Genomic DNA, 26,496 nt, shown 5'->3' on the forward strand with positions numbered 1-26,496 from the left:
TCATTTGCTCGAATTCGCCGCAACGCGCGGCGACAAAAAAAACTAGTTAGCTATAAAAAGCCAGTAATGAAGGGTACTAAATGGGTCGTATTCATGGTCTAAACTCGATATTGAACACGACACACTTATTCGCGAGTTGATATAAACATGACCCGTTAACTTGGACCTTTTGTATGTACAAATCCTCTAATGCTTTTGTCACATAAGCAATCACGTCATCAAAAAAACTAACGGGGTTAGATTTCCGTTAGTAAAAAATCAATTGAGGAAATTACGTTCAAAGTTCACAACAAGTCAAAATTTTGATTATTAAAATCCAAGTACACAAAAGTTTTTAAGCAAAAAGATTATATGGAGCATGAAAACTTTACGTACTCGTTTTTGAATGAAATAGTTGTACTATGTAAACATTATGTTTTATAACACATATTAAATAATTACTATAAAAGACTTAAACAAAGACCAAGTTGCATCTTCTTCTTATAACTGTTTCAACAAAGAGTTTTCATATTGGAGAAACTGAAAGATCAAGCATGTAAGAGACTTGACGAGAAATGCTTTCAAACACAATTCGAACAAAGAGACAGGCACCAAATAATGATCGAATTGAAGTGGTTGAAGAACAAAGGGAATTTTAACATCCAAAAAGCAAATATATGTAAATTGAAGGGTCGTTTTCTAAAACAAACATTTGGAATAACTTTAAACCTAAAAGAAGATATATGGAAGCCTCCATGTCTCCCACCCCAATCCAATCCATACCTCTCTTTTTGGCCATTCCTTTGTATGTTTCTATCTAAATATCATACCAATGAAGTGTAATTAAGGAACACACTTCACTCATTTGTTTCTATGCTTGTTTCTTTCTTCTTTGCCCCTTCTCATCAAGAATATCACTCAACCTTACATGCAACTAATTATAACTTATTCAACATCTATCATATATATATATATATAGAGAGAGAGAGAGAGAGAAATGTAACTATTTAGCTAGAGTTTAGGGTTTTGTATCAAAATATTTTTGGAGTATTATGAAGGAATGTGAATGTATATACCATTAATTCTTATCACTCAAACTTAAGAATCTAAAATAAAATAGAAAAAAACTTGGATAATTAAGATGATCAACAGGGAAATTAAAGAAACCCTAAATTGCATCCGCCTTCTTTTTATGTTATTGATATTTTAAGGGAAAAAACTGTGTTGTTCACGAGATACGTATAGTATATGTATCTTCGTGTGTTATGTATATGTATATCAGCGAGATACATATATTTCTTTTGCAATACTTACCTTTTAGTTAAGAAAATGAAATAAAAAAATTGATTGATTGATAGTGGTTTTTTTCAGTTTTCCAAGTTTATAATGGTTTTCTTTTGAACCTAACCTTATTCAAAGGGCTGTTCACGAGCCAAACCGAGCCAAACCAGCTCAATTTCAAACTAAGCCATCTAGAGCGAGCTTTTTTCTAGCTAAATCTGAGCGAGCTCCGAGTCACGAGCTTTTTGGACAACCCTACTTATACATATAATGTCTCTAACGATTTGTTAATATGTTTCACAAAAAATGTTTGTAGTTTGCATGTCTCAAATCACAATTGTTAAGAGTTGGGGTCAATTTACTCGCTTGTAGAGTCCACGAAATCAATGATCATATCAATAAGCACGACAATAGGGCGGGTCCTCGGGTTCCTGGTCCATGATGTTTTGTTGGCCCTCAATAGATCACGTTGTGACATGTTGCTTTCTTTAAGTAATTAATCTAAATATTGTTAAGCTCAAATTTTACCCTCAATACAAGTCTAGAAAGAACCAATGTTTTTGGATCGAGCTGATTTGAGGTGTTTGGAGCCTTGAGCAAAGTTTAATTTTGCTGTTGGTTAAAAAGTCTGGACTGGCAAATGGGGTCATGTACAAAGAAAAGAAAGTGAAACTAAAAAAGAGACAATAATCTTTTTCTTTTAATTTACTTTATTTTCTGATAAATGAAAAGAGTCTTTTTGTTCACTCTTCCCGGGGAAAAAACACTACGACAAATGCAAATTGTAGGTATCCATTTTCTACGCACCTCATGAAAATGTGTTAATATATTATATAAATTGTACCACCTTATAATTGTATATGTCTAAACAAATATATTGTAACTTCTATACACATTGGTTCATGTTTTTCTATAGAATCTAATATACTTCCTATCTAATTTTATCATTGTATATCGCGGGACTCAAACCCTCGACTTTTTAGGAAAAAACATCATTTTACACACCTTCATATTGTATTAGTGCTAGACCAAAGACCTTTGATACATATGTTGCTACTTGTAAGTGTTGAAATAATATTTTCTTTTCTTAAATCTTTTTTGACAGTTACTCGTTCTGATCCGAACTTACTTTGAGTGTTGCAAAATCAAAGATACGTACGTTTTGTTTTGTCTGCCGTCCGTATATTCGTATAAATAATTTATGCAGTCGTGAATAAGATGTACCAATCAAACTAAACCTTGGTGCACATTGTATAGGTTATTATAACTTATAAGTATATATAAAGCTTCTTATCTCAAGATTTATTCTGAAAAAAGTAAAAATCTTTTTCCTCATAGAAGAGAGCATCAAGGCATCTTCTAGGTGCATTATATAGAAACCCATAATAAAGCAAGACACTTTTTACAAGCTCTAGAGAAAACCACCCTTCTATGAAAAGTATAATAATAATCAACTTTTTATGAGGGGTGGGGTGGGGTGGGGTGGGGTAAGGTAGGGTTGGGGTGGTGGTGGGGGTGGGGGTTTGCAACTTTTGTTATGAAGAAGCCTCCAAAGAGTCTGGCGGTTATGGGGTGCAATTTAGATCATTAAAATCTGAAAGACCAAGATTTGGTTGTAGCCTTTTTGCCTTGCAAAAAGATATGCTAGTGCCCATCTCTACATCTTTATGAATTGGGTTAATTCATGTGGTGAAATCATGATTGAAACCGCTTAGACCATGGGTATGGAGAGCCTCATCTCCAAAGGATGGGCCGCCACGTCGTCACCGACACATAGGAGGGGCTTGAAGGGATGGACCTAGGGGGTGGGGGATGAACCCCTTTATATATATGTGTATGTATGTATAGATGTGTGTGTGGGAGAGAGGCTCGTCGCCACCGGCTTGTGGAGGACGGAGGAGCCGGACTTGGGGACGGCGTAGGAGCAGAGGGGTGGGGAAGACGAGGCGGTGAGCAAGGACGGGCCGGGGGACGAGCCCCATACCCCTCGGTCTTATTCGCTCTAAGAATCTCTTTATGTTACATGAATAAGATTATGAAAAAAAAAGTAGTTTCTATAGTATGCACGATTAATCGTGGTTCTTAGATATCATAACAATTCGGTGTATTAGGCTTTCCGGGAATTTTATAAAGGTGTACACATTTTACTTTTAACGATTATGTAGCATATAATTAAGTCATTTTCTCTCTTATTATATTTATGATTTGTAGTCTCTATCTTGATTTCTAGGGCTGGCCCATAGGAAAGGCAAGGTAGGCGACCGCCCATGGTCCACTCTCAATGGGATCCATTTAAAAAAATTTACATATATGTATTTTTTTAAGTAAATCATGTAAATAAATCCAAAAGTTAAAACCCAATTTGATTTTAAACTCACTAACTTATCGTATTTAGTTTAGGCCCATACAAACAAATAATTCAGTTATCATTTAACCCAACTAACCCCATTAGCGTTTTAAATTTAACACATCTAAAAAACATAAAGGTTGGAAGTCTGAAAACTAAAGGGGCGATAATCGCCTCATGACCTAATTGAGTGATCGTGATAATAGGAGCCTATTTTTCTACTCGCCTATGACCCTGAATTCTCAGGGATTACCAGGGACAATCCTGATGATTTCTTCTAGAGACTTTATACATCTATAAGATATAATACGTTAGTTATGGTTTGTTTTAGTTATATGAGTTAATTAGATTTCTTCCGGAGACGTCATACATTTATTAGATTTTCTTCTAGATTCTTCATCAAATTCTTATTGTAATGTAATTCTACATGTATTTGATTAATAATACATAATATCAAAAAGAAATAGCAAGTGTAGAAGAAAATTAGAGTAAAAAATAAAAATCAGTAAAGTTAGGTATGAAAATATAAAAAATTAAAGGGATGAGTTATGGGTTGTAATTTAATGGATATGAGCACACATGAGATGATTAATCTTTGTTGGGGCATGCATGGTGTTTGGGGCAAGGGAAAAGAAAGAAAAAGTTAAGGTGAAAAGGGAGTCGATATCTACATGGATGTGCGTGTTCGCCTAAAGTTTTTGGGTTTTGAATTTAAACTAATAATATTTTTTCAAACATTGAAACTATAAAAGGATAAATAAAATCAGAACATCAGTTTGTTATATTCATTACATGTTCCATGTCCTTTCTAATCTTATGTATTGTCCTCTTGTATATCTTTCTATCAACCAATTATTTTTCACCTTATTTTTGGCTTCTAAATCATTTTAAGTAAATTTCTTTTTTGCCCATATGAAAATCCATCGCCGGTAACCTACGGGACTCACAAATACCATACTACCAGTAAAATTAGACAAAAACAATTTGTGTTGATCGGGTTTATGTATTTAGAAGTGTCAAAATAACATCGAGTTCTGAGGTTGTTGTACTTAAGCGTGGAGTTCGAAATCTATATTTTGTTTATTAGTAAAAAATGTTATAAGATGTTTGAATCATCATCGTATTTGAGATATACATTGTAGACTGTTTATAGAAAAATTTGAAAACTGAATTTTGTTATGAAGTGCGGAAAATCAATGAAACGTTATTTTTCAAGTTAAATCAAAGTTATCAAAGTCGTATATTCATCGGTTCACTATATTATATATTACAATGAAACGTTATTTTTCAAGTTAAATCAAAGTTTTCAAGTTAAATCAAAGTTATCAAACGAATTTTGTTAGGATATCACTATATTACATATACGTTTATCTGTAGCTTGCTTTATGTGTTTGTCTACCGATGGTCACTTTGGAAGAAGCATCTCTATACAAAGGGATCATGGTAAGCTTTGCAAATATCATACCCTCCTCAGATCCTATCGATAGCTTGCTATTGGTGGGATTTACTGAGTATGGTTGTTTATTACATATACATGATTTTTTTTGTATAAGCAATTTTGATTATCACTGTAGGAAAAGCATGTTTCGACTAGGGATATGCAAATGATACCAAGTACCGAAACCAAACCATTTTCGGTACATGTACTGATTATTTGAGATTTTCGGGATCACTACTTTCGCTTCAATCATGATATTTTAGGTTGATTTACCTTCGAATAGCGTACCATACCGAGCACTTTCGATACCAGCCAAAACCCTAAACTTCAAATCATTCTTAAAAAAGTAAGCATTCATGTTTTTGGTAGGCCCAACAGTCCAACACTACATACTTTACTTCTTGGGCCACGATAAGCCCAAATCTGCCATGACCCAACAAGCAAAACTAACACCCATTTCTTTTTCCAACTGAATACAGATCATCTATAAGCTATTAACATTTATTAATTTGAAAAAAAAAGCATTAATAAAACAAAAACATCATATGGAAGCAATCTTTAATTGACAATTTCTGTCTAAACTTTAAATTTAAAAGTATACATGTTTATTTTTACTTACGTTTCACGAGCAGACAGCGGTCATTTCTAGCAGCATCATGTGTTGGTGTATAGTTGAGAAATTTGGTGGATTTTAATTTTTAAACTCCATAAAGGGGAAGTAAATTGCTAACGAAGGCGTAAGCTAGTGCACCCGTAAAAATGTAACTATCCGTTCGATCTAGTATTCCACCTGCACAAGATATCATGCGCGAAATTATCAGGTTTTTTTGTTAATATGTTTTTAAAAATTTGGTCAAAGCAGATTCATTGACCCCATAAACTTGTTCTAACAGATATACCATTTTGTTTTTCTCATAACAAAGTCGGAAAAAACCCATATAAATCAAACAAGAGAAATTTGCAAGAAAAGACCATTTACCATGACCGGGTATGAGGGATCCGGAATCTTTTACGCCTGCATCTCGCTTGATCATCGATTCAAGAAGGTCACCAAAAAGGGAGGCGAAAAAGTTCAGCAAACCGAAACCAATTGCACTGATAAAAAAAGAATACACAAGTTAGCAATGCCAGAAAGTGATAATTAATTATACACGTAAAAAACATCATTTTATAAAAAGGATTAGTTTCATGCATACCCTTACGAACTTGAAAATTTTCATATATACCCAACCAAAACTAAAAATATCTTATATGCCCTTACAAAATAGTTAAAATATCAAATATACCCAATTATTAAAAACAATCTAATAGATAATCATTTTACCCTTTTTTTTTTTAACTTCAAGTTTTCATATATGCTCATCTTTTAATTTCATATTTTTGTATAACACATTTTAAGCTTGAATTTATTTTTACCCATTTTTATTTTTTTATTTTTTTCCCCATAAACAATAGTATTTTCCATATATAACATTTAAACTATATAAATTAAGCTAGAAATGAGTAAATATAATATTTGAAATTAAAGGTCATATATGATATTTCAAAGTTTTAGAAAAATAAGGGTAAAACTGTCAATTACTGAATTGTTTTCAAGGATTTGGGTATATATGATATTTCAACTACTTTGTAAGGGTATATATGATATTTATAATTTTGCAAGGGTGTATATGATATTTTGCAATTTTGTAGGGGTATATATGAAATATACACATGACACTAAGGTGGTGTTTGTTTTTGAAGAGGTAAAAGGTCTGCAGTCTGCGGACCACATCTGCAGGCATCTGCAGGAGAAGAGGTGGACCAAAGGTCTCCAGTCTGCAAGGAGAAGAGGGTTTGTTTTTTATTCTACAAAAAGATCTTCTCAACACACACAAACCTCTTGTTCTCTCTCTGTGCATCACCACCGCCACAACCATCTGCCTCACCAAGCACCACCGCCACCACCATCTCCCTCACCAACCTCCTTCCTCCCCCACCAACCCCGTCGCAACCACCAAGCACCACCGCCACCACTTCAGCCGTCGTCAACCACCTCCACCGAAACCCTAATTTCACCATCTTCAAGGGTTTCGATTTGGGGGTTTCTGAAGAGAGAGAGAGAGAGGGGGGGAGGAGAGGGATCCAGAGAGACAGAGAGAGTACGAGGAGAGAGAGACGGCGGTGGTTACGGTTCCTGTGTTAACGGCGGTGATGATGACGATGATGTTCGATGATGATGATGATGATGATAACAGATGACGACGGCGATTTTGATGGTGGAGGTGATTGGGGGTGTCGGGTGGAGGAGATGGGTGAACGTGGGGGTGGCGGTGGTGGCCGAGATGTGGTGGTGGAGGTGGTGGCGGGGATGTGGGGGTGGAGGTGTGGAAGAAGAGGTGAGAAGAGGTAAAGGTCTGTGCCAAGAAGACTTAGGTCAATGTATGTGCCAAGAAGAGGTCTCGTAGACCTTTTTTAATGAAAGGTCTGCGAGAAAACAAACAAGCTGCAGACATGAAACGTCTGCCCGCGTCTGCGCGACGCAGACATAAGTGGCCAGAAGTGATTCTGGCCAAAAAACAAACACCACCTAACTATGTATTAAAATCAATTTTTTGGACAAGAACTGTTTCAGATCAACCCACCCGACCCGTAACAATAAGACTTGTTTTGACTTGTTATCCAGCCCGGTTGACCCGCCCATTTTAACACGTATAGTTGTAAGTACCTGAGCATAGATGTTGGCCAAGAAAAGATCTTTGATAATAACACGGAAGTCGCTATGCATCCTAATAAGCCGGCAATAGCTCCCTCCCATGTTTTCTTGGGGCTAATGCTAGTAAGCGGTATCCTACCAAAAGCCTGCAATGAACGGAAAGATGTTAAATAAAATTAATTATAAAAGTTAAGATAATATAATAGAGCATAATGTATACTACCTTTCCACCAGCAAAAGCAAAGGTATCTGCTGCAATAATGCTGCTGATAGATATCAATGTGGCTACAAGACCAACCGTCCAATGAGCTTGCCCGCCTAAAAGTATAGGCCATGTAGCTCCCACTCCTCTTGAATATACAATATTGGATTAGTAATTTCTTCGCGACATAAACTTTTTGAGTCCCTGTGTTTTATGGGTTTTAACTAGTTGAGTCCAAAAGCAAAAAGTTTAACGACCTGAGTCCCCATAAGCATTTTCTTTAACCATTTGAGTCCAAATTTCTAACCAGTTAGAATTTTGTTGTTAAGTTTTGTTGTTATGACAAAATTTAACAACAAAATTCTAACTGGGTTAGAAATTTGGACTCAAATGGTTAAAGAAAATGCTATAGGGACTCAGGTCGTTAAACTTTTTGCTTTTGGACTCAACTAGTTAAAACCCATAAAACACAGGGACTCAAAAAGTAATTTACCCTATTTACTTTTAACCCCTTCATGTTTTGTAAACACTAAAAGCTCATAATCAAGCATTGTGTCACGGGCCAAATATTCGTAGGTCGTTATGCTATGGGTTATACTTAACCACTTGGGTTTACTGGCTAGTCCAGGACTTTATCAGGGATGGCCTCAGCGGATTAAGAAGGTGTACGTGCCTAGTTGTGTCTATGCGACGGCGACAAACACACCACTGGTTGAGAGCTGGTGCCGGTCTCCTGACGAGTCCAAGGCAGGACTAAACCAGTGACCCACACAAAGAGCGGGATGGATTGGCTTATCCCCGGGGAAATGGGAACGACACACGGGGATCGAAAGTCAACCCCGTGATAATTGTCTTTGTTTATATATAGCATACGCATAATGAAACAAAACAAAACAGACTGTAGGTTCTGGCGTCTTAAAAAGATAAATTTTAGGAAAATTTCCAACATTGTAAGTTAATATGCGTAAGGACGAGAAGACTTACCAGTATTCAACGCAGGTGCTTGCATACAACATCTGAGCTTAACCCAGAAAGAAGGAAGATATCCGCAATAAAACAGGCCAAAGATTGTACTACTGAGCTGAGAAAAACGAGGATTTCCTCTTTGTAATAGTAATGCCATAGCAACAACAAAAGCTGCCGACGCTACAGAAACATCTATCTGACCTTTGTATCTGAAACAACATAATACATAAAATAATCACCAAATGTGAATCAGTTTATGAGGAATTAGAAGGTATTTTGCACATCTTACAGAGTGAACAACGGCATAAGAGCACAGATAACGGAGCAAACTCGAGATACGTAACGAGGAGGGGGAGTCATTCCGGAGGAAATTCCACGGCTTCTAACCAGTTCAAAGTATTCTCTTGAACCGGCAAATACGACAGCAGCTAAAGCCACAGAGAATACCCACCCTCCAGTTAGTACTACTCCACCAGCAGTAATACCGATTCCAAGTCCAAACACAACCCTTTTCGACAACTGGCTTGATTTTTTCTGTTCCTCTGAACCATCGTCTGTTTCCGACGAACCGTGTACTTTGATAACCTACAAATACACATTCCGAGTGTCACTGGACTAGACATCACAAAATACCAAAACATGGCAATTACACCATAGTTGTCAATAGCGAATAGCAGGCCATAGTGGCAGCCTGTCAGGCTACATATATGCTACGTAATGATATTGACGAAATAGCGATAAAGGACTAGAAAAATTAGAAGAAAAAATGAAACTATGTTTAACACAGCAACTATGTATAAAAGTGCTAAAAATATGCTAATTAGCCAAAATACACTGTCACCGATCATCTAAATAAATCCGCTGTTTATCGCTACAGGGTATGTAGCGACCCTTCACCTATACACTACGCTATTCGCTATAGCGGGCGCTACGAGCGCTATTGACAACTATGAATCACACTCATTATGTCTGTGTTTTGTTCATAGTTGTTAATGGCGAATAGCGACAAATAGCGATAAGATACCTATATGCTACATAGCGAATAGCGCTAAATAGCGGGACGCTATTTTATAAATAGCGAACTAGCGATACACTAGAAAAAAAAATTATATAATATTATATCAAAATACCCTGGTATATACGCTATTTTACATGTATATTTAACAAAATCTTAAAATCCAACTTTTTTATATGTAATTGCTATTTATATTAAAAAAACTAAAGGCCGCTATCTATCGCTACAGACCATATAGCGAGCATGGACTTATACGCCACACTATTCGCTATAACAACCGTAGCGCTTGCTATTGACAACTACGGTTTTGTTAAGCACATAAATGAACAAGAGATCTTTCTGTGTAATTCATTGTATAGCGATTCAAAAATTCGGCGACTCTCTTAATTCCCAATATCTAAACATGACTCGTTAAACAATAACTAAGTTTGTGAAAAATCAATAGCTACTTCATTCCATAACTCGCAAATTATTCCTTTTTCGGCTTATAAGGCCCCAAAAATCCAATCTTTTATCTAACTATAAACCCAGATATAAACACCTAATTATGCCAAAAATCACATATAGTACATATTCTATTCCCCAAATTAGCTTCTACAAATCATGCAAATGAAAACAATTGAGCTTCTAAATACCAATTCACAACAAAAAAAAACGTACATCAACAGGATCCTCGTCCCCAATCAGGTTGGCATCGGCTCTGGCCACCAGAGTTTGGGTGGAAAATTTGGGTGAAATGTAACGAATTCCGAATCTAGCATTGTTAAATTGCAAAAATCCTCTGGCTTTGGACGCATGAAAGAATTTGAGGGTGAGGTTGGTGGAGGGGCGGAATGAAATTAGGGTTTTAGAAGGGTTAGTAACGGTTAGTGCGTCGCAATACGACGGAGTAGCCATTGAGGATAAGGATGTAATCATATGGAGGAGAGTAATGAATCCATTATGTCTTCAGGTTTGCTGCAGATTTCGATTTTATCGATTGCAATTGGAATTCAGGATGACGACGATAGCTTCGATGAGTGACATGCCCAATTTTGACCTCTTTATTTTATTTTTATTAGAATAAACTGCAAACTTACCCCCTGGGGTTTAAGCCAATTGATACTCTGACCTCTTCCTAGAAATAATTGCAATTTTACCTCCCAACGTTGTTGTTATGTCGCACAATTACCCTCTGGCGTCAAATAAGCTAATAGATCTGTTAACTGGAATGTGAAATGACTATCTTACCCTTTAATATTACCCCCCAACGTTGTTGTTATGTCGCATAATTACCCCCAACTGTTAAATGACTAAATTGTCCTTTCTTATTACCCCATATACTTTGTTGTAAGAAACAGTATTACCCCCTGCAGTAACCAAAACCCTTCCTGCCAAAAAGGTTTGACCAGCCAAAGACAAATGATGCAGAAACTAAGTGTAAAACCTGGTATTTGAAATGCCTAACCTGCTTCAAATGCTCATTAGTCATTTAACCAAAATCCTTCACTAGAAAACAACTACACACACCCACACAATTACAATCTGCTGTTATATCACAATCTGTTGTTCACAAAATGTTATATCACATTGGCTCTGCAACTTCAAATGGTATCAATTGGTCATGCAGTATGCAAAACACATACCTGCAGTATGCTCAAGTTTAGGTCAGTCTAGGGAGGGGATGCAGTATGTGTTAACCGAGCTTAAAGAGTTTAATGTGTAACAACCCGCACCTTCGTGCGTTGTTACTACTCGACACACTCGTTACGCCTAGCACCGGAGATTCGGATCATAATGTCATCATACCAATTTTATCGCTAAATCGAAGTATAATCGAATAATTACGCATATTCTATCGCTATTACAAACCTATTTTGCATAACACTCACGATGATGTCGAATATGGGCCTAAACTACCCTTCTCGATAAGCGTGAGGTGTCAAAATGTGAGTAATCAACGCTAACGAGGGTTATCGGGTGAGTACTATGACTCTAACCGTCATGACGATGATGGCAATATGAGTAAGTGGTGCCCCGATAATCATTGTGGCACATCACATCGAAGAACGCACTCGAAGGCACGCGTAACTTGATCACCGCACTGAGAATTGGATACATAAATACGTATATACGGCCCTTTTGTGATTAATAATAATAAATAATTTAATAATTATATAAATATATGAAAATATGGCTCAAACCGTCGAAATCGCACCAAAAACGGGATCAAAAGGCTTCCGAACGGATCAATTCGATCAGACTAATCCAATTGGTCAGACCGGCCCAATCAGATAGGCCAGTCCGATCGGATGGGCCAGTCCGATCGACTAGGCCAGCCGATCGACTGGGCCAGCCGATCGACTGGGCCAGCCGATCGACTGGGCCAGCCGATCCAACTGCAGTTTTGCCTTCCTTTCTCCTTCCTTGCCTATAAATACCCCTCCATTCACTCCCAAACACTTGTGTTGCTGCTCCTAACCGACCAAGACGTTCCAGCCCTCAATTCTCTCGATTTCTTCCGATTCCTGTAAGTTTTCAACCCGAATCTTGTACTTTCTTGATCCAAATGCGATCCTTCATCTTTCTACCTTTCAAATCTCAATTTTTAACCGTGAAATCAACGGATTTGGGGTGTTCTAAGGTGATGTCACCATAAAGTTCTTCAAAGGTGATGTCATCCCATGAAGAACAACTCAGATTCGGATGATTTACATACGATTCTTCATGAATCTCAACCAAATCAATGTTTTTCTAATCAAAAGGCCACGGATTTGGGATGTTCGGATAGATTTCATCACAAAGTTCTTATGAACTTCAAGTGTTGACCTCATATCATCAAGAACAACTCAGATCTAGGGCATTTCCTAAGTAAAATCAAGGTTTTTACATCAGATCTAGTGATAAAATGATCGATTTCGAGTTAAACACGGAAAAACCGACAAAAACGACCAGTTCCGACGAACGGGGTGATTCCCGGCCGATGAAACAGGTTGAAATTGACGGGATTTCAGTTGCTTAACACCTCATCGTAACGACTCGACCCAAAACGCCGAAAAACGCTCGAAAAATCATCGAAAACAGCCGAACAGGATGGCCAATCGAGTGGCCCAATCGATCGAACAGCTAGTCGATCGAGCAGCTAGTCGATCGAACAGCTGGTCGATCGAACAGCTGGTCGATCGAACAGCTGGTCGATCGAACAGCTGGTCGATCGAACAGCTGGTCGATCGAACAGCTGGTCGATCGAACAGCTGGTCGATCGAACAGCTGGTCGATCGAACAGCTGGTCGATCGAACAGCTGGTCGATCGAACAGCTGGTCGATCGAACAGCTGGTCGATCGAACAGCCATTCGATCGATCAGGCTGTCCGATCGATCAGGCCCATTCGATCGATCATGCCATCCGACCAACCAAGCCCATCCGACCGACCAGGCCCACTCGATCGAGTGGCCTGTTCGACTGGGCCAGCCCAATTACAATTTTAACCAATTTCAACCCAATTTTCGCCCGCTTTCACGCAAATCGATACCGTTTAACGCATAGTAACCTATCACTCACGTAAATTATCTGAAATCAGGATATTCTCCGGCACCGGTTCCGCTAACCTAACCGAATACGCGCTGTGAGTATACTTGACCCCTTTTATCGAATTTTGGGTGTAACATACGTTCCATAAAAACCAAACTTATCAAACGAATGATTTAATTGGACTATTTATCACTTGCGAATAACTGTTTGCATAGATATACGTGATGCTAGTACATGTATGCTAGGACTTATACTCGTGACGTCCCACCAAGACTAGTATAGTACTATTTCGCCCGACGGGGTCTAGTTATGCCATCAAGAGTCGAGCATCGAGGACTTAGCTGGTAGTATCAGTTTTGTGAGTATATATGTTGTGTATTACGTTTATGCATGTGGAAATTCGCAGCACTTTCAATCTATCACACTATCACATATCAAACCTGTATACTCGCCAATACTTTTGTATTGACAAAGTTTTAACGTATGTTGCAGGTTTAGCCGAAGTATACATCAAATCAAGCTAGGAAGTCTAGAAACTCATCTAAAATCTAGGTTGTCGGATTTGTATTGTTCGAGAGGACAAGAAATCTGTGATGACTTACGTGATTGTATTGTTTGTTAGTATGGGATGACAAATGTAATAAATATTATCGCAATATAGTTGTTATGGATTCTCTTGAGCAATCTGATTCGCCTAGTGCCGCGCCCCGATGATTCCGCCATCGGTTGGGGTGTGACAGATTGGTATCAGAGCCATAACTATAGGGAATTAGGCAAAGTTTGAGACTCGACCTAGTCCGGATCGATGACTTACGAAAGTGACCTAGTCTATAGTCTAAGTACCAACAGGCCGACTCTTACGAACTCGTTAGGGTTTGTTTGGGCCAACTTGCTACTCTCGATCGAATTTGTTGAAAAGTTACAACTATTGTGTGAACACCGCATACTACAGCTTCACACAAAGAGCCTTTCCTAAGGCTAGAAGGTTACTTAGCCTTTCCTAAGGCTGACACAATACACATGTTTTCAAAACTACTCGCATAACAAAACCGAGTGATCTAGTCGAGACCAGGTGTGAAAACCAATAACTCTCGATAGGATCACTCACTCAGCGTATTTTTCTAGCACGAGAACTCTTTGTTGAGCTAGGACTGACATCCACATCTCGACAAAAGGTCTCCATTTCGAAATTCTGGTGGAACTCTCGGATTTATTCGATGAGCACAACCACAAATGGGAACGAAGTTGTTAAGCCAGGGGTGAAACCCATACCTTAATCAACTGTTCCACTCCATAAAATGGTTTACAAAAGCTCTCACCAAGGTCACGACCATAACAACGACTCAGGCTACGCGAAGACTAGAGAGACGAATGACAGGAGCTGCATCCCAGTGGAAGCATGAGTCCCCTAGGTCAACGCGTATGCCCGAACTTGTTGGGTATAGTCGGGTTACTTGGGTAGTCAACGCCTAAACACCCAAGGCATTCCATCTAAATTTTTCGTGTATGGTTTACGTCTATGAGTTTTCAAATTTAAGCTTTACGATTTACCGATTTCTCGATTTATCGAATTTACGAACCTCGATTTACAAAGCGCACAACTTGCACAGCCACCGCAATCTAAACCAAAGACCGAATGATCGCAACAAAACAAACGCCTAAGTACTCGAATTCGCTTACGCCATTTCTCTCGTCGCGTCCTCGCGAATTCTGAACCAATATCTATGTGTAACCTACAACTATATCTATACGTATTAAATACAAAACGAATCAATTATGTGAGAGTTTAGGAACCTAGAATTTTCCTATGTGGCTCCTATGTGTTTAATTAAATTCTATAACAAGTTTTGATCGAATCAAATCGCATCAAAAGTTCAAAAATCATTATGATCGAATCTCATTCCGAATCCTTCTGTCTAGATGCCTTCCAACAACTCGATCTCGAGACGAGTAGCTAGGAGAAGAGCCCAACGACGCGCCGATAAGAGGATTGCCTCAATTGTGACCAAGGAAGTGGTCAAGCTCATTCCTCAAATTGCCGCGCAAGTGCACTCTCAAAGCCACTCTCGAGCCCCGGAAGACGTCAAGACGGAATCTGCATTCCTCTACAAACACTTCAAAGCCTGTGATCCGATGCCTTTCACGGGTGAAGGAGATGTTTCTCAATTACTCCAGTGGTTCGATGCCATCGAGGTTACCCTTCGTCAGAGTGGGTGCCCCGAGGACCTTCAAACTACTTGCGCCACCGGAGTATTCCAATCCCGAGCACTCGATTGGTGGACCGCCGAACGCAACAAACGTGGGATCTCCGCAGCTTACGCCCTCTCATGGGGTGAGCTGAAGGAACTCATGAAGGAAGAATATTGTCCCCCTCACGAAGTCCAGAAGCTAGAGAACGAATTTTGGGAAATCAAGCAAACCGAAGGTGACAATGCGAGCTATACAGCAAGGTTCAAACAGCTTAGCGTAATCTGCCCGAGTCAAGTCGACACTCCGAAGAAAGCTATCGCGAAGTATATTCGTGGTTTACCAGAGTGTGTGGGTGATTTTGTCGAAGTTGCAAAACCTGCTACCATCGAAGAAGCCTACCGTCTAGCCGCAGAGCTCAACAGCAAACGAGTCGTAAACGGATTCTTCTCCAAGAAGCCTGTCAAACGAGCTCATCAAGCAATCATCATCAACTCGTCCGACGATTCCTCTGGAGAATCGGTCGATGGATCATCTGACAGCTCCTCGGAGGATTCTTCTAAGAATTACTCCGACAATGCCTCCGCTAAATCGTCAGGCGAATCCGAAGACGACGCCGCATCAACTCAAGAAGCCCAACCGAGCCGCAAACGAAAGACCGTGAGCCCAGACTCTTCAACAACTGGACTGCCGCAACCCGAACCTCTCCGATCAGTCCCAGTTCAGTCAAAACGTGCTTACAATGGATCTCATCCCCTGTGTTTCACATGCACGTATCATCACCCGCTAGAAGCAAAATGTCGCTATTGCGCAAATTGCAACTGGTATGGGCATTATACGTCACAGTGCCGTACAAGACCGTAACCTGGAAGGAGGTCATCAGCAACCGCCGTCTCCGCAAGTGTCCACAGCAACGTTATTTTGATCCTAATGTTGTTGTAATAGTACGACTTATCGCTATCATTTCTGGAACTTATTTCATATATCACCGTGTGTGGATTCTATTTCTCTTACAATCGAGCACTATCTAGACGCTAGCACTATGTACTATATTATGTATTTTATCCCTATAACACTCTTAGAACGAGGTACGGTATACGTGCAAGGGACAACTAATCACGGGTGCACACGGGATTATCTTGGTCAGTGCACGGAGATCGTAGTGAAGTTCTAATGGTGCCATAACGTTTAAAAGCACGGTCAAGGCCGTGTCAACAAAGTGTGACACCAAAGCACGGGGCATAAGTAGTAGGGGTGACGCGGGGGTACGCTTTACCATACTACCGAAACTTCGTGAAGAAAGTGCCATGTGGAGTTGGACGTTATTAGACCTATTATACTATTATGGTTAATTTGACACTCTACCATCAATCACAAGGCGTAACAAAACTAAACCGCATCACTGCGAGGCTTCTCGTAAGTCCGCGTACACAAATTGCCACATCGATGAACTTAGGTAAGTTCACCCCGAAGAGCAATTGGAGCAACGCGAGACTGGTCGTAAAGTCTAGAACGCAACTTAATCGCAGTTTTGCCGGATCAATCTCGCAATCAAATCATTCGATAAGTGGCTCGAAATCGCAATCGCATCATGTGTTTGTCTAGAAATCTCTAACGCTAGTTGTTGTCAATTGTGTGAATCTCTATCAGCTGGTGTGGATCGTCTATTGTGGATTCGCTAGACGAGTATCGAGAATCACTCGCCGCCTTCCACTCTTAACGCGCCTCGCACTTAATCCACCAACTCGATACTCTCATCATGGTTCGCTATTACTTATCAATGCACGCATTCTACGTGTCATGTTAGCGCACAAGACCTCGCTTCACGAGACGAAACTAACAAGGTTGAAACATGGTGATGTTTTGACCATATTAGTTGACCTTGTGGAAAAAGGCCGTGTGGGCTAGCCTTAGTACTATTCGTGGTGTAATCAGTTCAATCAATCGTCTATCACTCGCAACGCAACAATCGTCGCTTATCAATCTGTTGAAATCTATTGTCTATCGATGTTCGAATGTTACTTGGAAGTCATCGCAGGTGGTGTAATGTTAGGGTGCATGACATTGCTTCACAAGATAAAACTAATATGGAAACATGGTGTTTGTCATATTAGCAAGTCTTGTGGAAACGTGCCATGCGAACTTCGTGTGGAATCAAATCGAAATCTCATTTACCCGAATCAAAATCGTGTCATTCGTTGCCCAACCAAGCATACCATATCAGCGTTGTGCGACCGGACTACTCGCACCCGCTGCCTACGCTTGGTTTGCATCCAACTTATTTCTATTCAGAACTCGGTCTAGCACCTCATCGCTAGGATCAAGGGAATCGAAATTCTATCTGTGTCTTATCGGCACGCATGACACTGCCTCATGAAACAGAGTTAATATGGGTAAAGCATGGTGGATACGCCGCTGGTACTTCCTATATATAAGTGTTTTAACCATATTAACGAACTTTTGTGGGAAGGTGCCATGTGGGGCCCGATGTAAATTATTTTTCCATAATATTAAGGAAAACCTATTTTTATAAAATTTCTACTAAAACCGTTGGACAAATGAAATTCCTTACAACATGGAGAAAACATTGAATCAGTTTGGCTCCGTGCCCAATGAAAAAATTTCATAAGTCCAATTCTTTTCTTAAAAACCTTTGCAATGACCGACAGGAATCTTCCCGAGAACGAGGGTTCGGCAGTCAAGTTCCGCTCGAACCCACGTTGTAGGAAAGTTTTCTTAAAACTTATTTTACCACCTGATTCTTTTAAAATGTAGAACTCAAAACCTGTTATCAAATAACAAAACCCTCCACATAGCGCTGGTGTGGACATCAAAACGGTCGACACCGCGCCATGAGGAGATTTTTCTTAATTAACTTCGGAAATTAATCGAGTATTGGTAAGTTTAAAACGCTATGGAATTGCTTTTGTGTGTGTTATCACTTTTAACTAATCGAATCGTATCTTCTCTCCGTTCGCACTCGTCAAATCTTAATCGATCGCTCGTTATCTAGACGCTATTAATCTCTACTCTCAATCGCATCAACCCTTACGACCCTACTATTGGATTAATTTCGGGACAAAATTTCCTAAAGGAGGGGATACTGTAACAACCCGCACCTTCGTGCGTTGTTACTACTCGACACACTCGTTACGCCTAGCACCGGAGATTCGGATCATAATGTCATCATACCAATTTTATCGCTAAATCGAAGTATAATCGAATAATTACGCATATTCTATCGCTATTACAAACCTATTTTGCATAACACTCACGATGATGTCGAATATGGGCCTAAACTACCCTTCTCGATAAGCGTGAGGTGTCAAAATGTGAGTAATCAACGCTAACGAGGGTTATCGGGTGAGTACTATGACTCTAACCGTCATGACGATGATGGCAATATGAGTAAGTGGTGCCCCGATAATCATTGTGGCACATCACATCGAAGAACGCACTCGAAGGCACGCGTAACTTGATCACCGCACTGAGAATTGGATACATAAATACGTATATACGGCCCTTTTGTGATTAATAATAATAAATAATTTAATAATTATATAAATATATGAAAATATGGCTCAAACCGTCGAAATCGCACCAAAAACGGGATCAAAAGGCTTCCGAACGGATCAATTCGATCAGACTAATCCAATTGGTCAGACCGGCCCAATCAGATAGGCCAGTCCGATCGGATGGGCCAGTCCGATCGACTGGGCCAGCCGATCGACTGGGCCAGCCGATCGACTGGGCCAGCCGATCGACTGGGCCAGCCGATCGACTGGGCCAGCCGATCGACTGGGCCAGCCGATCGACTGGGCCAGCCGATCGACTGGGCCAGCCGATCGACTGGGCCAGCCGATCGACTGGGCCAGCCGATCGACTGGGCCAGCCGATCCAACTGCAGTTTTGCCTTCCTTTCTCCTTCCTTGCCTATAAATACCCCTCCATTCACTCCCAAACACTTGTGTTGCTGCTCCTAACCGACCAAGACGTTCCAGCCCTCAGTTCTCTCGATTTCTTCCGATTCCTGTAAGTTTTCAACCCGAATCTTGTACTTTCTTGATCCAAATGCGATCCTTCATCTTTCTACCTTTCAAATCTCAATTTTTAACCGTGAAATCAACGGATTTGGGGTGTTCTAAGGTGATGTCACCATAAAGTTCTTCAAAGGTGATGTCATCCCATGAAGAACAACTCAGATTCGGATGATTTACATACGATTCTTCATGAATCTCAACCAAATCAATGTTTTTCTAATCAAAAGGCCACGGATTTGGGATGTTCGGATAGATTTCATCACAAAGTTCTTATGAACTTCAAGTGTTGACCTCATATCATCAAGAACAACTCAGATCTAGGGCATTTCCTAAGTAAAATCAAGGTTTTTACATCAGATCTAGTGATAAAATGATCGATTTCGAGTTAAACACGGAAAAACCGACAAAAACGACCAGTTCCGACGAACGGGGTGATTCCCGGCCGATGAAACAGGTTGAAATTGACGGGATTTCAGTTGCTTAACACCTCATCGTAACGACTCGACCCAAAACGCCGAAAAACGCTCGAAAAATCATCGAAAACAGCCGAACAGGATGGCCAATCGAGTGGCCCAATCGATCGAACAGCTGGTCGATCGAACAGCTGGTCGATCGAACAGCTGGTCGATCGAACAGCTGGTCGATCGAACAGCTGGTCGATCGAACAGCTGGTCGATCGAACAGCCATTCGATCGATTAGGCTGTCCGATCGATCAGGCCCATTCGATCGATCATGCCATCCGACCAACCAAGCCCATCCGACCGACCAGGCCCACTCGATCGAGTGGCCTGTTCGACTGGGCCAGCCCAATTACAATTTTAACCAATTTCAACCCAATTTTCGCCCGCTTTCACGCAAATCGATACCGTTTAACGCATAGTAACCTATCACTCACGTAAATTATCTGAAATCAGGATATTCTCCGGCACCGGTTCCGCTAACCTAACCGAATACGCGCTGTGAGTATACTTGACCCCTTTTATCGAATTTTGGGTGTAACATACGTTCCATAAAAACCAAACTTATCAAACGAATGATTTAATTGGACTATTTATCACTTGCGAATAACTGTTTGCATAGATATACGTGATGCTAGTACATGTATGCTAGGACTTATACTCGTGACGTCCCACCAAGACTAGTATAGTACTATTTCGCCCGACGGGGTCTAGTTATGCCATCAAGAGTCGAGCATCGAGGACTTAGCTGGTAGTATCAGTTTTGTGAGTATATATGTTGTGTATTACGTTTATGCATGTGGAAATTCGCAGCACTTTCAATCTATCACACTATCACATATCAAACCTGTATACTCGCCAATACTTTTGTATTGACAAAGTTTTAACGTATGTTGCAGGTTTAGCCGAAGTATACATCAAATCAAGCTAGGAAGTCTAGAAACTCATCTAAAATCTAGGTTGTCGGATTTGTATTGTTCGAGAGGACAAGAAATCTGTGATGACTTACGTGATTGTATTGTTTGTTAGTATGGGATGACAAATGTAATAAATATTATCGCAATATAGTTGTTATGGATTCTCTTGAGCAATCTGATTCGCCTAGTGCCGCGCCCCGATGATTCCGCCATCGGTTGGGGTGTGACATAATGTTAATAGCATACTGCAGTATTCTAACAACACATACCTGCAAATGGTATCAATTGGTCAAACAAGCTCAAAACACGTATACTCAAACCTATTCAAAAAACATACTCAAACATGCCCAAAACACATGTACTCAAACCTGCTGAAACATTAACCTGTAGTTGCAAGATCTATTTTGTAGTCATTGATCTGGGGGGGTGTTGAAATTATGCATCCTAGACATCTCAATGAGTATACATTAGTTGTTGGCATAACAAGTGATTTTCAAAACAAGTTAAATACAAACAGTTAAGATTGTAAAATGCATGTTTATCATAACCATGATTAATGTAACACCCCGTGTTTTCGAATGTCAAAGTCAAAGTCAAAGTTCAAGTCAACTTTGACTTCTTTGACTGTTAATGTTCTTTTTACTTTTGTATTATGTGGAGTAAGTGTTGTATAAATGAAATGATCGAATGTTTAATCCATGCGACCGATTTACGACTGTGAATAGTAGGAAGTAACAAAGCGATAAAGTTAATCAATCAATAATCAAGCTAATCGATTCATCAATCAAACTCGAGACTCGAATTATGCGAACTCTAGTGTTATTATACGTGTGTGTGTGTGCCTTACGTGTTACTTGTGCGTGTTTATTTATATGTTTGGTGTGGTATTCAAGCGAATCAATCGAAGGTCGAATCAAAACTCGAAAAGCAATCGAACTCAATCGAAACCGACATCAAAACGTGAAAAGTAGATGCTTGTATGTAGATATAGTGATTGGGACTAAAAGTAATTTGACTAGGAACTCTACCGTATTTGTATCATCGTCCATCGAAATCGAAACATCGAAAATCATCACGAAATACTCAAAGTGTGTTGCGGGTCGAACAGGAGACATCCTGATCGAACAGGCCAGCCGATCAGCTAGCATCTTCCTAGCCGATCGAGCAGCCCATTCGATCAGAGCTCCTGGCCGATCGGCTGCCACTTTCCTCTTTTGGAGCCTATAAATAGGGTTGTCATTGTCACACTTTCCATTTTTGGAAAGCTCTGACCGAACCAGCCTTCTTCTTCACCTTCTCTCATATTTCTCTCAACTCCGGTAAGTTTTCACTCTAATTCTTGTACGATTTTGATCATTGCATGATTCTACACCTTTCTATCTTTCAAAACTCGATTTCTAACCGTGAAATCATCAAGATCTAAGTGTTCTTGGGTGATGTCATCATAGTGTTCTTCAAGAACACCAAACTTTGGCCTCATTCAGCCATGAATAGCTTAGATCTGACCGATTTCCACATAAACAAACTAAGATTCTTACAAATCTTAACATTTTTATGAATAATTTCCAACTTTCTTCAACCTTTTACACTCGAAACCTTAAAACCGGTAGAAACGGAGCTTGAACCGGCTAACTAATCATTCTAACAGTTAAGAGGTTCAAGATTCGGATTCTATATACTAGGTTCACCGATTCCGAGTTAAACTTTAACCAACGTTCCGAACCGTTCACCGGCCGGACTCGGGTGATTCCTGTCTAAGCCAAAGAAGCGAGTAGGGACGAAGGGTATCATAGTTCAACTTGTTATCAAACTACCTCGATATGACAACAAGTGATCAAACAGCCAAGTGTTAGACGAAAGGCCGACCAGGTCAGAAATGCTGGCCGAATGGCTAGGCTATTCGAACAGCCCAGCCGATCGGACATGCCAGCCCATCGACCGGGCCAGCCGATCGGCTAGCACATGGCCCCACACTTTTCGAATTTTATGAAGTATGCTATTGACGAGGTGATGTTCGATCGAATACGCTACTCGATTGGTAAACATTACTCTTCGGATCATGAGATACTATGCTTCAACACTTAATCGTTTTTACAACTCGTTCGTAGTATGGAATGCCAGCCGATCGAACAGTCCGTTCGATCGAGCGACATCCTGTCGAGCATCACTCTAAGGTTCCTAGCCGATCGATCAAGCCGGCCGATCGAATCGATCGATCGACCTGAAAGGTAAGGACATTTTTGTGTTCTCATATACTACAACGAAAACTTCAAAAGTTCAAATCCTCAAACACAAACACACCAGAGGAAGAAACAATCCACTCGAATGGCCCAACCGATCGAGCCTACCGGCTGATCGAACAGGACTGTCCAATCGGATATACCAGCCGATCGAACAGACCGTTCGATCGAACCTGCCGTTCGATCGACCAGCCTATTCGATCCATTCACACTTGTCTTGTTTTCCACGTTACTCATTGCTGTGCTATCGAACTATTCAGGCTAACCTTACTCTCAGCGCTCCCTTCAATCCATAATCAATCACTGTGAGTATACTCGATCCCTTTTTGCTTTTAGCACTTTTGGGTGTTACATACGTTGCTTATATCAAAACACAAACGATCACACTACTCAAACTATTTGAACGCTAACCAATATGCATGTATTACGTGACTTAATGAATGCTTGTTGATTGTGTTTACACGTGGAATGTTGTCTACCTGCCTTAACGACGTAGTACTATAGTTTGGACTCAGCACCCGTTCACACGGGGGTTGTTAAGGACAATTACTTGCATGGATTACGGTGGTAATCATGTATTGCGAACCGTCTCGGACGGTCAACCCGCAGTCATTGGTATCGATAGGTCCATGTTGATAATTAACTTGCTTCATTTTCCTCTGTGTACGTGCTGGTTATGCGTAAACTATTCGAACTCTATATGCTATTATCAAACTTGTATGCTCACCTTTACATTTTATGTATTGACTTTATTTTAACGTATGTGACAGGTGCTTAAGTTGCTAGGATGCTTAGGTGCGTGGTGATGAAATCGAGGCTAGGGAGTCTAGAAATAATAAACAATTGTTTGTAATAATAAATCTGAGTTGTCGGAACAAAACTTCTTGTTTGGATGATTATCTGTAATGATATGTTTGTTTATTCGGGATACGGTATGGGACGTATCTTTAACTGGATTATATAAATAGTTGTTATGGAAACTTCTGAACAATCTGTTTCGCTCAGTGCCGCGCCCCGATGATTCCGCCATCGGTTGGGGTGTGACAATTAACATTATAGTACACAAAACCTACATATTACACAAAATGCATGTTTATCATAACCAAGTTGCAAGATCTAATTTAACTTAAGTTAACCTACATATTACACAAAAGATCCTAATATATTAGAGTTCACCTACGCAACCATTTCCTGCAGAGGGGGAAACTGGAAGTGCAGGAAAGGGCGGCCTCGCATTTTCACAACCAACGACACCACAATCGATCCTAGTGAAACACGAATCCTCATGTCCACTGCAAACACAGAAAGATCCATGTTCAATAACCCCTGTTTTTTAACCTGACATTACTTGTTCTATAACCTGACATTACTTGTTCATTAACCACAATACTTGTTCGATTTTACCTGACAAGTGCGAGAAGACTTCTCGCATGGTGGATGTGATCGGCTGTGGTGGTGGAGGTCGCGAGCTGATTATGATCGGTTGTGGTGGTGGAGGTGGAAGTAATGTCTCATCTGATCGGCTCATTCTGATCGGCGCGGTTGAAAGTCCTTTGACCCCCTTTGACCGTTTAAAGAAAACGATGGAATGATGTGCCAGGGGGTAATATTGCGACATAAGATCAACGTTGGGGGGGGGGGTAAATTGCAATTATTTCCAGGGAGGGGGTCAGAGTGTCAATTGGGTTAAACCCCAGGGGGTAAAATTGCAGTTTACTCTTTTTATTATTAAAAACCATAATAGTAAGCGGAGGTTCATCGAATAATTTTTATCTAATCGGTTAGTTAATAACTAGTGTAACATTTGCCAATTTTAGAGCTATAGGATTAACGACCCGCCCTTTATCATCGGTTATGTCATGAGCATATTGCGTTTTCTTGGTTTGATATGTTAGACACATGCCATGTTTAAATGTTTATCTTGAATCACATGCTTGCTATGAGGAATTGTTCAAACTTGTCTTTTGCTATGTACGTATCAAACTTGTATACTCGCATTTGCTTTTGCATTGAACTTTATTTTAAACATGTTACAGGTTGAGGACGATGATGCTATGAAATGAAGTAGCGTTGATGCCTAGATACACATATAGACGTTTAGGTTTAATCGTTGTATCAATGTTGATTATGTTGTATTGTATTTCCTTTGAACTTGATGTTATTTGATTTCTTTGTAATGTTGACAAAAGAACTATGAAATGAAATCGGTTTATTAAATATTGTCACAAATAGCGTTATGATGACTCTAGCAATCTTCACACTTCGTCTCATCCCGATGTTTCCGCCATTGGTTGGGGTGTGACAGATTGGTATCAGAGCCATAACTATAGGGAATTAGGAAAAGTAGGAATGCTTTCACCTAGTCTATAGTTTTAGAGCCTTATTCGTATGCTTTGCTTGGACTACTACATGATACTTTATTTGTTACTTATTTATGCTCTTTTAAACATGTATGTTACTCATGTGTAATATTTGACATGTTATTCTTACGCATTAATGCTTGTTTTATTATGTGTTAACACTTGTTTCGTTGTTCGATTCTTTATGTGTTATTCTTGACATATTTCTCTATGTGTTAATACTTGTTTTATCATTTCATTATTTAAGTACCATTCTTGATATGCTTTCCTATGTGTTTATACTTGTTTGTGTATTTCCTCCGACATACACTTCCCTCATGCATTTTACTCGATTATTCTAAACCCGACAACACTCATATTGTATAAATGAGACGAATTCACCAAAATAGGCGTGAAACCCACAATTTAGTGAACGACTCTCAATCTATCTATTCTTCTTTTTACACGAGATATCGCCATTGAGCTAGGAGTGAAATCTACATCTAAATGGTGAATCTCAAATTTCAAATTCTAGTGGACCCTCGTTAACATGTCGAAATTTAAATTTTGACCCCACGAGTACCAACCACACTTAGGATACGAAATCGTCAAGTTAGGGGTGAAACCCGCACCTTGTCGACTAGTTCCACTCCTTGATATTTTTTTCATAAATCCCGCCAAGTCTCGAAATTTCAATTGATTTGGGATATGTAGTAACCGGAAGGGTAAATACCGTTAACCGACTCGTCGGCGAGAGTATTTTACCTATTAGGCCAAAGCATGCTCCTCAAATTCAAAAGACTTTTCGACCACTTTGGTTAGTCAAAGTTCCGTTTGGAACACTCCAAACTTTGGTCAAACATGTGTTTCTATTATTTAT

At 39.7% G+C, this 26,496-nt stretch overlaps 1 protein-coding gene across 1 annotated transcript; it reads right to left on the minus strand.

Moving 5' to 3' along the window:
* Positions 1–5,528: 5,528 nt before the first annotated feature.
* LOC110937785 (phosphatidate cytidylyltransferase 4, chloroplastic) lies at positions 5,529–10,954 on the minus strand. Its single transcript, XM_022180238.2, has 7 exons — positions 10,584–10,954; positions 9,198–9,493; positions 8,927–9,117; positions 7,964–8,088; positions 7,753–7,886; positions 6,025–6,140; positions 5,529–5,835 (listed from the first exon to the last, which is right to left on the minus strand). The coding sequence occupies exons 1-7, from the start codon at positions 10,839–10,841 to the stop codon at positions 5,744–5,746; spliced, it is 1,212 nt and encodes a 403-aa protein (XP_022035930.1). The 5' UTR covers positions 10,842–10,954; the 3' UTR covers positions 5,529–5,743.
* Positions 10,955–26,496: the final 15,542 nt, after the last annotated feature.

Source organism: Helianthus annuus, chromosome 4, assembly GCF_002127325.2.
Source record: "Helianthus annuus cultivar XRQ/B chromosome 4, HanXRQr2.0-SUNRISE, whole genome shotgun sequence".
NCBI lineage: Eukaryota > Viridiplantae > Streptophyta > Magnoliopsida > Asterales > Asteraceae > Helianthus > Helianthus annuus.

Bases quoted from the DNA above. Each gene is read 5' to 3' on its own strand.
- LOC110937785 (XM_022180238.2), bottom strand. From the start codon at position 10,841: ATGATTACATCCTTATCCTCAATGGCTACTCCGTCGTATTGCGACGCA. The intron at 9,494-10,583 runs GTACGTTTTTTT...GTGTATTTGTAG, and splicing joins GGGACGAGGATCCTGTTGAT to GTTATCAAAGTACACGGTTC. The intron at 5,836-6,024 runs GTAAATGGTCTT...TATCTTGTGCAG, and splicing joins ATCCCTCATACCCGGTCATG to GTGGAATACTAGATCGAACG.